The 15,781-nt window shown below is 39.1% G+C and overlaps 1 protein-coding gene across 6 annotated transcripts in view; it reads left to right on the top strand.

Annotated features, from left to right (window-relative positions):
- PPFIA1 (PTPRF interacting protein alpha 1) overlaps positions 1–14,932 on the top strand; it is a 53,296-nt gene extending 38,364 nt beyond the window's left edge. For 4 of the 6 annotated variants that reach the window (XM_054275042.1, XM_054275044.1, XM_054275043.1 and 1 more), the window contains 11 exons: positions 3,121–3,202; positions 3,313–3,513; positions 4,277–4,339; positions 4,873–4,899; positions 6,270–6,445; positions 6,543–6,640; positions 7,557–7,732; positions 8,233–8,301; positions 9,728–9,893; positions 11,138–11,208; positions 12,518–14,932. In XM_054275042.1, coding sequence (XP_054131017.1) covers positions 3,121–3,202; positions 3,313–3,513; positions 4,277–4,339; positions 4,873–4,899; positions 6,270–6,445; positions 6,543–6,640; positions 7,557–7,732; positions 8,233–8,301; positions 9,728–9,893; positions 11,138–11,196 — 1,117 coding nt within the window. In that variant the 3' untranslated portion in view covers positions 11,197–11,208; positions 12,518–14,932. The remainder of the gene's footprint in view (positions 1–3,120; positions 3,203–3,312; positions 3,514–4,276; positions 4,340–4,872; positions 4,900–6,269; positions 6,446–6,542; positions 6,641–7,556; positions 7,733–8,232; positions 8,302–9,727; positions 9,894–11,137; positions 11,209–12,517) is intronic. The other 2 variants (XM_054275046.1, XM_054275047.1) reach the window with 1 other exon arrangement.
- The last annotated feature ends 849 nt before the right edge of the window (positions 14,933–15,781 follow it).

Consider the following 15,781-nt stretch of genomic DNA (forward strand, 5'->3'; position numbering starts at 1 on the left):
CAGAGCACTTACTGCATCCCTGAACTCAGTCTAGAATAAGGATATTAACTTTCCCCTGATGCTCTGCCTATTTCCATCTCATGTTTTACAACTGTTGCTTCTCAGTTTTTACACCCTGAAGCTCTGTCGCTTCCATCACTATCACTCTCTTCCCCACACTGCAGTGTTTACTGTTTCTGAACTTCTTCCAAATCAGTCCTCTTCAGTTCTGTCCAAGAAATCTGGGATGCAGCATCCCCCTCTGGCTTTGAGCTCTGCATGTATCCATTTCCATGCTGTCCCAGTCCAGTGGCCAAGTGATCCAGGCTGCTTTATTTTCCTGTGGGGTGAGCATGTGCTCTCCTGCCAGGAGCCCTTCTGAGCACAGCTACTTCACACAGTCTGTGCACTCTCTGCTGCACCAGGCACCACCTGCAGCTTTGCCATCATTTCTCACTCCCTGTGACTTTTGTCCTCCCAGCTGCTGTGAGATGCCTCTGGAATGTGTCTTAAGAGTGAGCCTTCCCCCCTTGCAGCAGCATGTTTGGGCTCCTGTTCCAAGGGAAGCTCAGCCAGGTTTTTTATTAAGTCTCCAGACATCTCTCCCTTGGTTTTGTCACCCAGGAGTTATTCCAGCAGCCAGCTACTCTTTTGGCTCTCTTTTATCCTTCACAGGGCCAGGTTTGTACCAGCTGTTAACGTTGCTGACACCACTGCAATATTTTTTTCCTCACAAAGATTCTGGATTTGGCTCCTATTTCCTAACTGGTGTAAATAATGCTTGGGCTGTGAGACTCAGTTGTGATCTCTCAGGGATCTATCTGATCACATTTTACTGGAATGCAGTGAGTGTCTTGGAGTTTGAAGGGAGTAGTGGGAAAAGAGAACGTCTCTGCTATAGGAAGAAAACATCAGTGCATCATTTGCAGATGAAACAGCAGCTGCTTCTGAATTCTTCCTATGAGATGTTTTGTGCCTGGGCTACATCTTGAGCTTTCCTGTGCAAGCAAGTTTTTTATCTCTCACTGCATATGAACAAATTCTGCAATTAATTTTCCGCTTCATGGTTGCTTTCCTCTTTGGATCCATTGAATAATTTCTGCATAAACTCATCTCATAAACATTTTTTCTTTGTTTGTTTTTATTTTTATGTGTTTTCTTCCATCACACAATTATTTTCTTCCTACATTACCACCATCAGTTTCAAGTTGGCATCATAACCTCTCCTTACATTTTTGATGTATTCCTTGTATTCTGCTCCAAAGGATTCACTGTTTCATGGTTACCATGGAGTATACAATGAGACTTACAGAACTACCAGAAATGACACTGATATTCTCTGAACTCCACACAATACAACCACCAAAAAGGAAGGCCTAGACACCAATTTGGAAGCTAAAGTAATTGAAGAAACTTTGTGTTCCTTTCTGGCAAATACAGTATTAAGCACTTTATTCTGTTCTTACCAAACAGTGTTTCATATGATCTTATAAATTTATTTTTCTAATTTTTAAATCTTAAACAACAAAGAGAAGCAGAACAAAATGTGTTCAGGGCTAATTAATTGTAAAATGAATGTAATGTATTCCACAGTAGTGGGGAAATAGCTGATCCTTTTTTCCACATTCAGAAATATGTGTCTTTTTGAAAAGTACAAATATGTCTTAGCTTTTACAGTCTTTTTTGGTAGGGAAATTCAGCTGCTGACTGCTGAACGCTGTTCCACCTTAATGGATGGATCCCAAAATGGTACCTGAATGATTATTTGTAACCAGTTGTCTGGCCGTGCCTTCCTTCCTCCCCCTTTTCCATTCCTGGGAAGCACATTTAATTAGCACAAATTACTGGGAGGTTCTTCCAGAGCAATACGAATTTATTGGTGTGCAGATGATAAAGCAGTTGCTAGTATATTTATTGCTTCATTATTTCTTTTTAATATTTAGTTACCTCCCAATATAACGTGAGGATCCCAAATATGTCTAAAAGAGCTGAATGCTGCATTTCCATTTTGTAGGAGTAGCAAAACAGCTCCTTGTCTGTCAGTAATCACTCTTCAAGGTGCCTTGTGTATTTTAATACCTATAACTTCTAAAACTGTTATTACCTTAGATCTCTCCAGTGAGACAGTTCAAAAGGCAAGGAGATTTTAATTGATTGAAATAGTGAGAAAATGGTAAATACATAATGCAAGGTCTTGACTCAGTAATATTGCTGCATATCTTAATTCTACACTTGCAGGCATGAATAAAGAACAATAAAATCAGTCTAATTAGGTGCAGTTGTTTTTTCAGATTTTCAAAGGAGAATGAGTGGAGATTTAACCATATATAACTGGCTTTCAAAGGCAGTGTAAAAATGCTTTTTTTAGGCTTTCTCCATGTTTTTAGCCAGGTATATCCAAGCAGCATTGCATACTTATACCCACAGTGCTAATTTTTGTCCTTTGGTTTATTAAACGTTTTTGGCAACTATTTATAGGGACCTTGTGAGCTTCCATTGTCTCTGGGAGCTGAATTGTCAATATGAAACTTCAGGCGCTTCTGTTTCAGCACAACAAAGGAAATGGTGTCATCAGGGGAGATGAAAGCTGAGTTTCAGTACACAGCCTGTCAGGATAGAATTGCCAAACACAACTCTGGTTGTCTGAAGCTGTGCCAGACGTTCTGACAGGCTGATGTTCACCAGTGGAATGGTCACTGTCCCAGTGTCCAGCCCTGACAGCTTGATGGACGGGCGTGTCTGATGTGCTCATGTGTGGCCACAGGATTCAAATCTACACATGCTGAGGAGAAATGGCTGCTTTGGTTCAGCTTTGCTGGGCAGAAAACTGAGCAGCTGAGAATCTGCTTGCCAAATAAGCCTGACATCTTCACTTTGGGCTGCAAGTGTCAGTAGTGACTTCGGAAGCTGGGTTCTGAAAGGCAAGATCTACATCTCTGCTGCTCTCAGATTTCCTGCCCAGCTCAGCTTTCATCCCTACGTAGTCCCTGTACATGTGCTGTACCTGCCTGAGGAGGTGTGTCATATAAGGCTGGCTGGGAAAGGAATGAGTTAATTATTGGAAAGACAATAGTGAAGTGAATGCAGTGCTGGAATTGTAGCATCCATTATTATAACTAATAACTATTTCTGTAATTGTAGGCACGAGTTGCTGGAGGAAGCCAGAAGACAAGGTTTGCCTTTTGCACAGTGGGATGGGCCCACTGTGGTGGTGTGGCTGGAGGTGAGTGCTCCTCCCAAAATGAACAAAAAGCCCCCTCAATGTAAAGCCTGTGTGGGTTTGGAGGCAGGAATGTTTTCCACATCCTGTTTACTTCCCTCTGTGTGTTGCAGCTGTGGGTGGGGATGCCAGCCTGGTACGTGGCCGCCTGCCGAGCCAATGTGAAAAGCGGTGCTATCATGTCAGCGCTGTCTGACACGGAAATCCAGCGGGAAATCGGCATCAGCAATCCCCTGCACAGGCTCAAGCTCCGCCTGGCCATCCAGGAAATCATGTCCCTAACCAGCCCCTCTGCCCCTCCCACCTCAAGGACGGTAAGGAAACTTACTTGAGCACAATAAACACCTAGAATTTCCCCATGTTTGACTGTAAACTTAGAACTGAACTTGTATTAAGAATTTCTGGAAAGGAACACTTCATTTAAATATAGGCTGTTCCTTCCTTTCATGGAAATTAACTAAAGGGATAACTGCAATTTTCTTTCTTGAGGAATAGAGAAGTTTATTTCAGTCTAAGTATGTAATGCAAAGTATTTAGAGTATGTGTTATTTTGGCCTCCAGAGAATTTAAAATACAGATGAAGTCTACAAGTGTGTACAGAAATTTGTAGGATAGTTGGAGGCTCTTTTAATGTAGCTGTAAAGCCATTAACTCCAAATAATGCAGACTACATGATCTAGGAGGCACCTGTCTCTCTCTAGTAAATTTAGGCACGTAGTGGGAATTTTCTCTCATGAGTCTGCCTGCTCTGCAGTCTAAAGTTATTCCTGGGGCTATGTGCTAGGCTACAAATGTATTTTTTGGATTAGAGCAGAGCTGACTGTTTACCCATTAATGAAATCCTGTCAGCTGTTTCTGCTGCTGAGTTTTGTTAATATCTGTGAAGGAAGTTGATCCCCGTGAGTAGGCTTTTATTGCATGCCATGACTGTCAGTAGCTGTAGCTGACCTAGAGACCATTGCTTTGCCCATGCCTGCTCCTTACAGTACCGATTTGCTTATCTGTTCTGCAACCTCTCCTCTTTGTTACTGCTTTCCTTTCACTGGATGGGATTGATTCCCTGTGGGCTCATGTTAGACCACGGGAAATGTCTGGGTAACACATGAAGAAATGGAAAATCTTACAGCCACACAACAAACGGTTAGTTTACAGTGTTGCCACTTCTCTTCCTTAGAGTGCTTTTTCCACTTCTTAAACATTTGAATCAAGTACCTTTTGGTCTTTTTTTTTTTTCTTCTTTTTTTTGTTTCTTTCAAATTAATGCACTAAAATTCTGGATCATTGCTTCTTCCAACTATTAACCTTGCAATCTGCATCTTGATAGCTTTTTTCCCAGAAGGGAGGAAGAAAAAAATCAATGTTGATAAGATTGTAAACAAAACTCTAATCTGTAAAATGGAGCTCTTACTTGATTGACAAATAGACAAATTGAATTATTGGTGCAGAAATTTCTTCTCTCCAGAAAACTTAATCAGTAGATGGGGTTTGCAACTTCTCATACAAAAATAAATGCCTTGTGTATAATTTTTTACATTGCATGATGCTTGGTTTGTCTAGATTTTTTTGGTATGCAGTAGATTTAGAGTCTTGCAGTGCACCATTAACTTTGACCTCCTTACTAAACTTAACCACTAATATGTGTGTGTTCTTTTGCTTTCCTAACCACCTAACAGGAAGATGAGGAGGGAAGCTGGGCTCAGGTTGGAAACTTTATCTCATATTACAGACTGTATGTAAACTGTCACAATCATTAGAGCATGAAAGAATCTGGTTTTCCTTTAGGCCAGCATCTTTTAATGATTCTGGGTGTGACCTTGGGATTGGGAGAGGGGGAAACTGCAGCCTTATCTCTCTACAATGCACACTTGGGAAATACATGTGATTTAAATATTTTAATGTTTTGGTTGGGGGTGGCTCTCTGAGGAAGCCAGAATTCCAAGAGGAATATCTGCTCTGTGTAAAATGTCCCTGTCCAACCCAGCCACCATCCCAGGTGTGCCACAAGGTACCCTGGGCTTGGATGGTTAAGTAGATTTCTATGCACTAATTCTGTAATTCCCCTTGATTGATTGTTTTGCCTTAAAGTGGTGGCAAATCCTAATTGTATTCTCAGACATTGATGTAGCTGAGTATTTTTACAGGGATAGAAAGGTAACTTGGGATTTACCCATGATCCATATCTTTGCACAGTGTGGGCTCTTCTTTCTTGGCTGCTCTCCAGCTTAAAGCTGGTTTAAGTCCCATTAACTACATCTCAGCTACTCATTTGTTGATTCTCAGTGATAACAAGTCCAGAGTAAGGAGCTCTTTCACTTGGCTTGGAGACGTGCATTTCCTTGTGGCCTTGCTCCTTTCTGGAAGGTGCTTCCTTTAGAGGAGAAATGAAGCTTTTGCCTTTTAACAGAAAAATCTGAATTATTATGCTTTTGAAAAAAGGAGCTCCCTGGTTTTGTTGCCCAAGAAGTGATTAGATGTATGATTACAAACTCTTATTTCTATAGATGTTTTCTCTAAAAAAATGCCTGGTGATTTGCAGATCAAAACTGTAATGAGAAAAATCTCTTTTAGGATAAAGACTAGCATTTAGAATGGCTTGTTCTTTGATAACAGGGTTTTATCAGTTTCTGAAAACAGCTAACTGTATATAAAAAGGCCCGCAGTTCTTTTTCTGATATGTTTTCTTTATAAAGTCACCAGAAAAATAAGATTCCCCCCTAGTTTTCAAGGGCGAGAGTATTTACAACATCTCAACACAATTAAATTCTATGGCTTTTGCTGTCCAACCATGTAGATTAGTCTTTCTGTAAACTTTTATTAGCTCTTGCATATTTTGTCATGCTATTTCTTGATATAAATTGAGGCAGTTTTACTTGCTGATGTGAATATCTGCACTTGCTTTTCTCCATGAGGATGACTTCTTTGGCAAACACACACGTAGTATTCAGTATTCTGATGTGCTTATCTTTACAGGCTAAGAATCAAATAAGCAATTTCTTTAAACTGTGCTGTCTAGAATAGCTTTTCTTTTCTCATGTCAATAAGCATGTCCCTTAATTTTTTTTCAAACCAGACACTAGCCTATGGTGACATGAACCACGAGTGGATTGGCAATGAGTGGCTGCCAAGCCTGGGGCTCCCTCAGTACCGCAGCTACTTCATGGAATGTCTGGTGGATGCTCGCATGCTGGACCACTTAACCAAGAAAGACTTGCGTGGGCAGCTGAAAATGGTGGACAGCTTTCACAGGTAACAAGGCTGAAGATGGAGACCTCACCCACAGTTAAGTGATTCCATTATCTCGAAATATTTTTTTTCTGGTATTTTTTTTCTCTGCTCCAAACAGGAACAGTTTTCAGTGTGGAATTATGTGCCTCCGAAGACTGAATTATGATCGAAAAGAACTGGAAAGAAAAAGAGAAGAAAGCCAGAATGAAATTAAGGGTTAGTGCGTTGTCCTCACCTCAGTCTGATTCTGCCATGTTTTCACTGATCAGCCTCAAAGATCCGTAAACAAAGAAAAGGCTTTAGAGGATGGAACCATTTATAAAATAACAAGTGTTAAATGCACAAGGCGTGTCTGGATGTAGGCCCTGAACCCTGAATGATAAACCACATCATTAAATCACTTACTTATGCTACAAATGTGAACATTTTGGAAACTCATACTGCTCTGAAGTTTGAAATTAAATGTTTTAGGACAGTTAAGAACATGTTTGGGGAGGGATGTCCTTATTTTCTTCTTTTCCCCCTGTTTTGACATAACTTTACATCTGCATTATTTTATTGTTGCTTGTGGCTAGTAACTTTTATTGCCCAGCAGTTGATGAAAAAATATCCAAGTGACTTAGGTAATTATATCTTCCAGATTCATGATGATTCTTGTACAAGAGAGAAGGAGTAAGAGAAAGTAGGGTAGGAATTCATGATTTTCCAAGATTTGCTGTAGTAATTTTGTTCCCTGCTTAATATCAGAAGCATTTTTTGATATCTGAGTCTAAAAACTTGCTTAGAAGGTTCTGTCCCTGCTCTTTCCCTTTCCTTTCAAATCATGGATAACCTTTTGGTGGTTAACTTGTTAATTGTGCCTGAGATCATTCCCAGGAGTCACAACTAACTGGCAGCAAGCAAGCCAGAGTTGTGGCTGGTGGGTTGTTTTTCACCTCCCAAATGGAATGGGTGCATCTCTTACATATAGAGAATTGCTCCGTGGAATATTTAAGTTATGGTGTGAAATGTCTTCCAGCAGAGTTGTAATATGTTTACTTTCCACTTCAATCATCCAGTTCATGACTGTGGATGATTTGGCTCAGAGAAGAGGTGTTGTAATGAGTCTGGCACTATGTTTTTGCCTCCCCAGATGTCCTGGTGTGGAGCAATGAGAGGATGATCCAATGGGTGGTGTCCATCGGCCTTAAGGAATACGCCAATAACCTGCAGGAGAGCGGCGTTCACGGCGCGCTTGTGGCCTTAGATGAATCCTTTGATTACAATGCATTGGCTCTCCTGCTGCAAATCCCCACTCAAAACACACAGGTAACCAAGGATGAGGCACCTTAGGCCTCCTAGGAAGGTTAAAAATGGATGCAAAGTTGTCCATTGTCACACATGACAAAAACTTAAAATCGTACTTTTCTGATGGTTTTCTAGTTGTTAATAACAATTCTTATTGGTAGATTTGCTTGGGAAAAGAATTGCTTGAATATTTTCTTCACAGCCCATCTTCACAAAATAGTGTGAAACTCATCATTTTTGTTTGCCAGTTTTTACTCTGAAATAATTAAGTTAGAGGCAGAGTCATGAACTTTCATATCACAAATAGAGGAGAGCTGTTAAGTTTTCCTTAAATTTTTTATAAGTTACAAATTAAATTGTAACTTTTCAAGTACTGACTTTTGAAGTATGAAGCATGTTTATTAATCTGATAAGAAAGCACTAAGCAATTTGGGTCCTATTAAGTTTTTAAAATCATTATAAGTTACTAATTACTAATCTTTTGGAATCAACTTCCATTTCTTTCGTACCACAAACTTCAGGCTCGTGCTGTTCTGGAGAGGGAATTCAATAACCTCCTTGCTATGGGCACTGACAGAAGACTTGATGAAGTAAGTTACTTGAGTTATTGACCCATTTTATGGTTCTGGAAACTTTATCAGAACTGCTCAGTGAAAGAATTTAGCCTTAACCTCTTGAAGCTTTTGACAGAACAATGACAGAAACTTTAATTTGAAACTCCTTGTCTCTGAGGGTTTCTAAATACAGCAGGGTTTTGTGTATTTTGGTAAGATGACTTTGAATATGAAAGTATTGGGAAGATTTGCAAGTTTGGTTTTCTAGCCCGTCTAATAGCAGCACTTAGGGCTGAATCCTCTTGATCTAAAATATGTGAAAATTAGTGACCAGCATTGCAATGAGCAAGCTGTGATAGAGAAAGGCACTTTATCCTAAAGAGCAGTATTTCAAAGAGCTTTGAGTGGTTTTTAAGAAATCTTCTGTTAATTGTGATTCATACTGGTGCAGAAGACCACCAGGTGTGTTTACACATCAAAGTAATTTTTGTTGGGCAGTCTGTGATTTTATTGTACAACTGCATTGAAATGAGTGTAAAACTCTCTAAGTGTGAAGCTATTCTGTGCACCAATATCATGGAGGAGAGTGTTCCATCTTTAACCTTTTAGGTTGCTCAATGGACAGGTTCAAGCTGATGTTACTTCCCCAGGAGAGCCTTAATTAACTCCATACTGCTTCATCCTTGGTGCTGATGAGATTTGATGTGGTAGCACATGTAGGCAAAAGTGTTGCAGATTAAGGCTGAAGTGACAAAACCCTTCTGTGGTTAACCAGCTCAGGAAACCAGTCTCAGAAACATTGGTGCCGGCATGAGGACAGGGGAAGGGGAAGCTCCTGACAGCTCTGTTCCCTTGTGCATCTCTACCAAGGTTTTAACAACCCATCAGAAAGCATTGATGGTTTTCTAAAGTATTTTCCTTGGAGATTTCAAACTGCAAAAGGAGCTTTAAGGCAACAGATGTTTGCTCTGTTCTAGTGGCACAGGGCAGTTTGATCATGAAGATCTCTCCAAATAATAGAGACACTTATCTCCTAATTGTACAAGGGAATAAATCTGAGCATTGAAAGGATGTAACTGGTTCTAAATGGGAAGCTGGCAAATGGAGCTGCCCAGTGGGTACATTTGCATTGACACAATACATTCTCTACCAAAGATGTTTTTGGAAGTGTATTTAACTGTATTTACTAAGTGTAGCATTATGTGGAAATATTGCTTGAAAGATGCAGATATATTAATGGGGGAAGGAAAATGCACTTGGGTAATTAAATTACATTTACCCAAGTGCTTAAGGAAAGCCCTGCTTGGCAATGCAGTATTTAATACACTTACTTTTTATTTCCTCACAATTGCCTTCTTCAGTGGTGATACATTTACTTAAGTTTGTCAGTAATCCTTTTAATGTCAGTAACAATCCCCAATAACACTTTTTGCACTGCTAATGTTGTTTGTCAATATGACAGGATGATGATAAGAGCTTTAGGAGAGCACCTTCGTGGAGAAAGAAGTTTAGACCAAAGGACATAAGAGGTTTAGCTGCTGGATCAGCAGAGACTCTTCCTGCAAATTTCAGAGTTACAACCTCAATGTCTTCACCCTCTATGCAGCCAAAGAAGATGCAGATTGATGGTATTGATTTTGTATAATTTTAAGCATGATGTTCTTTATTTTTTGCCTGAGATTCCAGGGGAATTAAGTCCAAATGACCTTTTTGCTGCATAAAAGCATCTGCCTTGTGCATGGTTGTTTTTATAACACTGTGTTTAACCATAGGGTGCTTTGTCATTTCAGGAAGCTGTACTAGAGGTGAAGTTTCTATTTTACATCACTGGAGTAACAAAATGAGAATCATAGCTAGAAATAAATGTAATTTAGGAAAGTAAAGTGACAGCTTAGTAGGAGTCTTTTAATCACACAGTGCAGAATTTTTGATTAGCAGCAATTAGACCAATATGAACCCCACTTCTGAAATGCAATAAAATGCATTCAAAAATGATGTGAGTAAACCCCCTCAGATAATTTTGAGATGAGTAAAACTTCAGTAACAGGTGCATTACCCCCCCTGCAGTGATCACTTCATTATTGACCAGACTTGAAATCACTGTTTTATTCATTGCTGTGTACTTAATGATCTTTGGGCATATGTGTTCACACACAGATATGAGTTAAAAAAACCCAAACCAACAAAAGCAGACCCCAAAAATCCCACCTGGAAGTGGAGGTTGATCTCCTGTCACATGAGGGATCTTGTCTGTTTAAAAACCGTACCTGTAGCAACATAAGAACAACATTTGGCTTGAATTTAGTTTACAAAAGACACACAGAAGCAAATATGAAATGTTTTTTTATTGGAACAGACAGGGTGAGAACACAATCTGTTGGAGTTGCCTCAGGTTCTGAAAACTCTTATTTATTCATAAAGCTCAAAAAACCAATTTTTGCATCTCATGCTACTCTCAGTAAGCTCTTCTAAATTTTAGGTACTGTCACTAGCACAAAATATTTACCAAAACTCATGTGGAAAATTCTATAAATGAAAGCAGATTAAGCCTTTACCATGTAAAACCACTTTCTTTTTGAAATATTAGATATTTACAAACTACATAAAGTAGTAAATAACTTAAAAAATCACCTTTGCCAATTTCTCTGTGCTAATTGGCAAGCAGATTTTTTAGAATACATTTTGTTAGCCTGTGGAACAAAAAGTGGTTAATATACAAACTGTGAAATAAATTCTGCTTTTCTAACTTGTAACCTTAGAGTTGGGTGAGTACCAAAGCAGTAATCACCATTGCTGTGGAGGGATTTTTTTTTGTTTTGAAAACTAACATGCATGCTGTGTTCTGCATGTCTTCCCATGCTTCTTGGAATAGGCAGTGTATCAGGAACACAAAGATTGGATTCTGCCACAGTAAGGACCTACTCCTGTTAAAGCCTTCTCCTGGTGAGTAAAGCTGATAGGAACAACACTGAAGCAGCTATTTGTGCAATAAAGCAACAGGGATTTTCCTACAGTGGTTTTACACACTTAGAAAATAGTCCAGGTTTTCAGGGTAGGTCATTCTATTGGAAATCCCAAGTTTATTTCCTACAGTAAGACTGAGCGTTGAAATACTGGGTTTTGTCAGAAATGTGTTCCTGTGAGGTTTTTAAAACAGCTTCAAAAAGGACCTGTGCTAAACAGATCTGTAGAAAGTGTTGAAATCAAGGCTGGATGAAGCACAGCTAGTGGAAGGGGGGGTGGGGGGAAGAGAGAATAAATTAGGGATGAAAAAATAATCCAGTGTGTGACACTGCAGCTCAGATTGCTGATCTCTCACAGTCTTTGCTTGATCAGAGCTGTCCCACTAAAACATATTTCAGTACTGAATTGTTACAGGGATAACTGCAGTTTCCCAGTTCCTGGACACTCCATACCCCTGTGATTGCTTGGGCTGGCTGCTTGGATTTAGGTACCTGCAGCCTCAATCTGGGGAGCAGTGCTGTTGATGTGTGGTAACACAAAATCCATGTATTCTGGCTTCTGAATGGGCTGTTGTCCTGTCTTTCTCCAGGATCTGGAATGTTTCTGCAGCAGCCTCTGCTGTATTTTCTCATGACACAGTACTTCTCTCATTTTGCAAGCAAGCCCAAAAATTATTTTTTTTTAATTACAATGAATTTTAAAAAATCAACTCAGTGGCTCTTTCCCCCTCACTGATATCTTTCATGGACTGTAAATTGCCTGTCTTCTCTGCTTGCAGTGTCTTTCTTCTTACTGGTAGCATCCCTTCCAACTCATGTATTTGCTTCCTCAAATTCAGAACCTTTTGCATGTATGAGTTGAGTTCTAAAGAGTTCTTATATGTGAACTGCTGACAGAGGAAACTCCTGCATGTAGCAGCTCAGACCACATGAGTGTCAGTTCATACATAATCTCAGGGGCTCTCTTTACAGTATTTTTAGTTACAAGAAACTGAAGTTTTAAGTCTCTCCCCCAGATTCTCCTCCCTGGTTCAGGATTTTCTGTAGTCAGGTGATGTGGGATGGAAATCCTCAAGACAGAAACATTTGCCCTTATTGCTTTATTTGCATTGCAGCTGGAGATTGCAGGAGGCAATAAAATGATATCCAGCATGGCATGGCAGTAATTCAGTGCATCACTGCTGAGCTGTTTGTGACAATCTTGGAATGCAATGGTGGTTAAAACCTGCTAATGGAATCTTCTGTGTTTTTTTCTTTTTGTGTGTTGTTTTTGTTTGTTGTCTTTGCAGTTTACCCACACTATTTCTACCGGTGATATGCAGCATTTTGAACATTTGGAACCCTTAACCTGTTAATACTTGTTAAATGGACACTTTGAGATATTTTATTACAGAGTTTTTAATTAGCAAATAAATTCATGAGTACTATAGAGAAAATATTTTAGAATCTAAATGTTTCTTATATTTATGTGACTTGTCATTTATATAGTTACTTACTTTTTCTGTTTCTATTCAGTCTACAAATCAAATCATTGCTGATTTTTTATTCTAATTTTAGTCTTTCCAGCTGAATGTACTGTAATGCTTGTATGTATATGTCCCTATGAGCAATATAGGGTTTTTGTAAATTATGCAGTAACTGTAATTATCATTGTTTTTTAAATAATGAAACTGAAGGTGAAAAGGATTTTAATACCTTTGTAAAAGTATCATGACACCGAGCAGTATATATTTTGTCTTTTGGAGCGCTTAGCTTAGATCTGAAAACAAGTCCAGCTTTTTTTCAGGTGAGCCTTTGTTGACGTAGGAGGGACGGTACACGAGTGTTGTTCTCCTCAGAGCTGTACCTTTCCACACAGAGGATGTGTCAAGTAGTGGCAATTTGTCCTTATTTAAAGTGGAAGTGGTTGGAAAAGCTGGGAGGAACTCCTCAGCCTGCAGGACGCGTTGCAGGAGCGATTGCCTCAGTGCTCACACCCTCTGCTGTGTTTGTGCGGCGCCTCTGCGCAGTGACTCAAAACAAGCCATAAACCGAGGACTCTTTTTGTTTTTGCTTTTCCTTCCCCGAGGAAGACAGACTTCATAATGATTCCTGGTCATGAGCCACAGGCCACAGAGAGGTTTTTTTTTTTGTCCTAGACCTTTTTGCTTGAAAACACTTGGTGGAAAGATGCTGGTGGAACCAGTTTTAATGGACCAATCCTAAAGCACTGCAGCCTCCTGTCAAATGAGTAGTGAAAGATGAAGGTACAATGGGCTGAAAACTAAAGCAGTGCATCTTCTAATAAAGGCCTTACTTTTCTTATGTAAGTCATCCTATGTGTTTTGTAAACTTGTTCTAAAGACTTGTCTGGACTTTAATTTGGATGGTTGTAGCCATTTTGGACTGTATGAGTAGAAAATGTATCTGACACTTGTAAATGGCATATTAAAAAGCCAGCGAGAATCTGTTCAGATGGTGCATTATTTATTATGCAACAATATATATAGCATGTCTTTTTTCTTATTGTTTTCCACTTTTAACTTGCTTGTAAAACTGAAATTCATTGTTACTGTTCTGTTTTTCTATTAATCTTTTGTGTATTTTCAGATTATGTAACAATATGTACAGTCTACTTTTGAACTATTTTTATCACAGTATTATTTATTGCTTTCAATAAAGTACTGATGCATTTCCACTGCCAATAAAACACTATGGAAAAGCTAAGATCTAATTGTATGCAGGCAGAAACTTTGCAGTGAGTGGATCTTGTCAATAAAGCATCTTAATGATTATTTGCTGCCCTGTAGATCTGGTTTCAAATGATGACCTTTTTCCAGGAGCAAAAATATTCAGTTAGATGATGTAACATTTTCTTTGGAATTGTTCGTGTTCACATGCATTAATATCAGTTTTCTGGAAAAAAACTGCTTTATTGCCTACTTCTGCTCATCTTTAGAGCTATGATTTGCTTTTTAAAATAATAAACCAGACCTGACACACAACTTGAGTGTATTCTGGTCCACATGGTGAAAATGGAAACGCTGTCCTAGACAGCAGCAATGGTTGCTTTGGTAATAAAATGAAATCTTGGCCATAGTGATATTTGGGGAGAAACATAGGAGTTGAGGGAACCAGTGCAAAATGGGGTCACAATAGGGCTGTTCATGTCAATGTTTATATATTTGTAAACCATTTCATTGAGTAGAAGACAGAGGAATAAAGTTGCAGAATGATGAAAGGAGTAGTAAAGCATATTTCATCATGTCCTCCAGATCAACAGCAGGATGTGGAAGGCCTGGAGAAACACTGCCATGGATGCTCTAAACCTTGTTCAGTGGTGCATCTCTGTTTGTCTGGCTTGTCTGTACGAGTTGCTGTCTGTCCATTTGCAGTCTCTTTTATATTCTCAGAGAATCTATCTTTCTAGAAAAAAACTCCTAAAATGGAACTGCAGAAGGAAATCCTGACTCACTGCTCAGCTAAACTTTGCTGTTTAGAGAAACCTTGCCTAGGCGTTGCTGGTCACTGATGTGAGTGATAGTAGGTGTTCAAAGTCATGTATTGTTGCTTCTCAAAAGTGAAACCAATGCGGGATAGACTTGTAAAATGTGAACAGAAAATGCGTTTATTATTTTGAGGCTGTAAAACCTTAACTGTTATGGAACAATGGAACTGACAAGAGAGGTAGAATAAATGAGTGAAATGGCGAAAGCTTTCACAAACTGGCAAAAAAATCCTGTGTGTGGTGACTTCCTTCTGAGTTACACAGCAGAGCTGTGCTGGAGAGATCAGAAAAACGTGTCTTGCTCAATTGTAATAACTCCCACACACCCCGCTGAAAGAAAACTGCACATGGAAAAGGCACCTGGGTCTGTTACAGTAAGCTTTAGGTAATGCTTGATTAGTTACAACATTTTGTAAATTGCCAAATGTCTTTAAAGGCTTCAGTTGGAAAGAGGGCTGTAAAAATTAAACTATGCATCCTGTCTGCATGCTTCAGAATTATCTGAGTGAACTTTAAACTTGCAATTTTTGCATGTCTAAAGGACAGAGACTCTCAAAATTTTAGTTCTGTCTTTTAAACTGATGTAGTAGTATCTTGTCTTGTGGACGGCAGTGATTTATCATGCCAAGATTTGGAGAACAGGTAAATTAGTTCAAAGCAGAATTTATTTTTGGGGCTTAGTAGGCTAAAAATTGAGAGGGAGTGGCAGCAAAATTAATTTTCAGGTAAATAAAAATTGACACTATATGTTTGAGGGTGGTACTTTTAAAAGGAACTAAAGTGTCACTTTGCCTTTAAAAGGAAAGTTTTTCACTTCCCACTGTCAGGGTTATAGCTTTGGTGCACAAGTTACTCTACATTTTGTTAATTTCATTGTTTGTTAATCTCATTGTTTGTTAATAGTAGGGGACTTGGGAGGGAAAGGGCAATTGTAGTTACCTGAGGTGGCAGTACCTTTTGATTTTACAGGAGATGTTGGAACAGATGGGCGAAAAGTGATACATAAATGCGGCTGGTATTTCTACCTGTACATGGAGGGACAGGTGAAGACTCCAAAAAGACACAG

This window comes from Melozone crissalis, unplaced genomic scaffold (assembly GCF_028551555.1).
Source record: "Melozone crissalis strain CALT ecotype California unplaced genomic scaffold, PUWL_Pcris_2 ptg000018l_1, whole genome shotgun sequence".
NCBI lineage: Eukaryota > Metazoa > Chordata > Aves > Passeriformes > Passerellidae > Melozone > Melozone crissalis.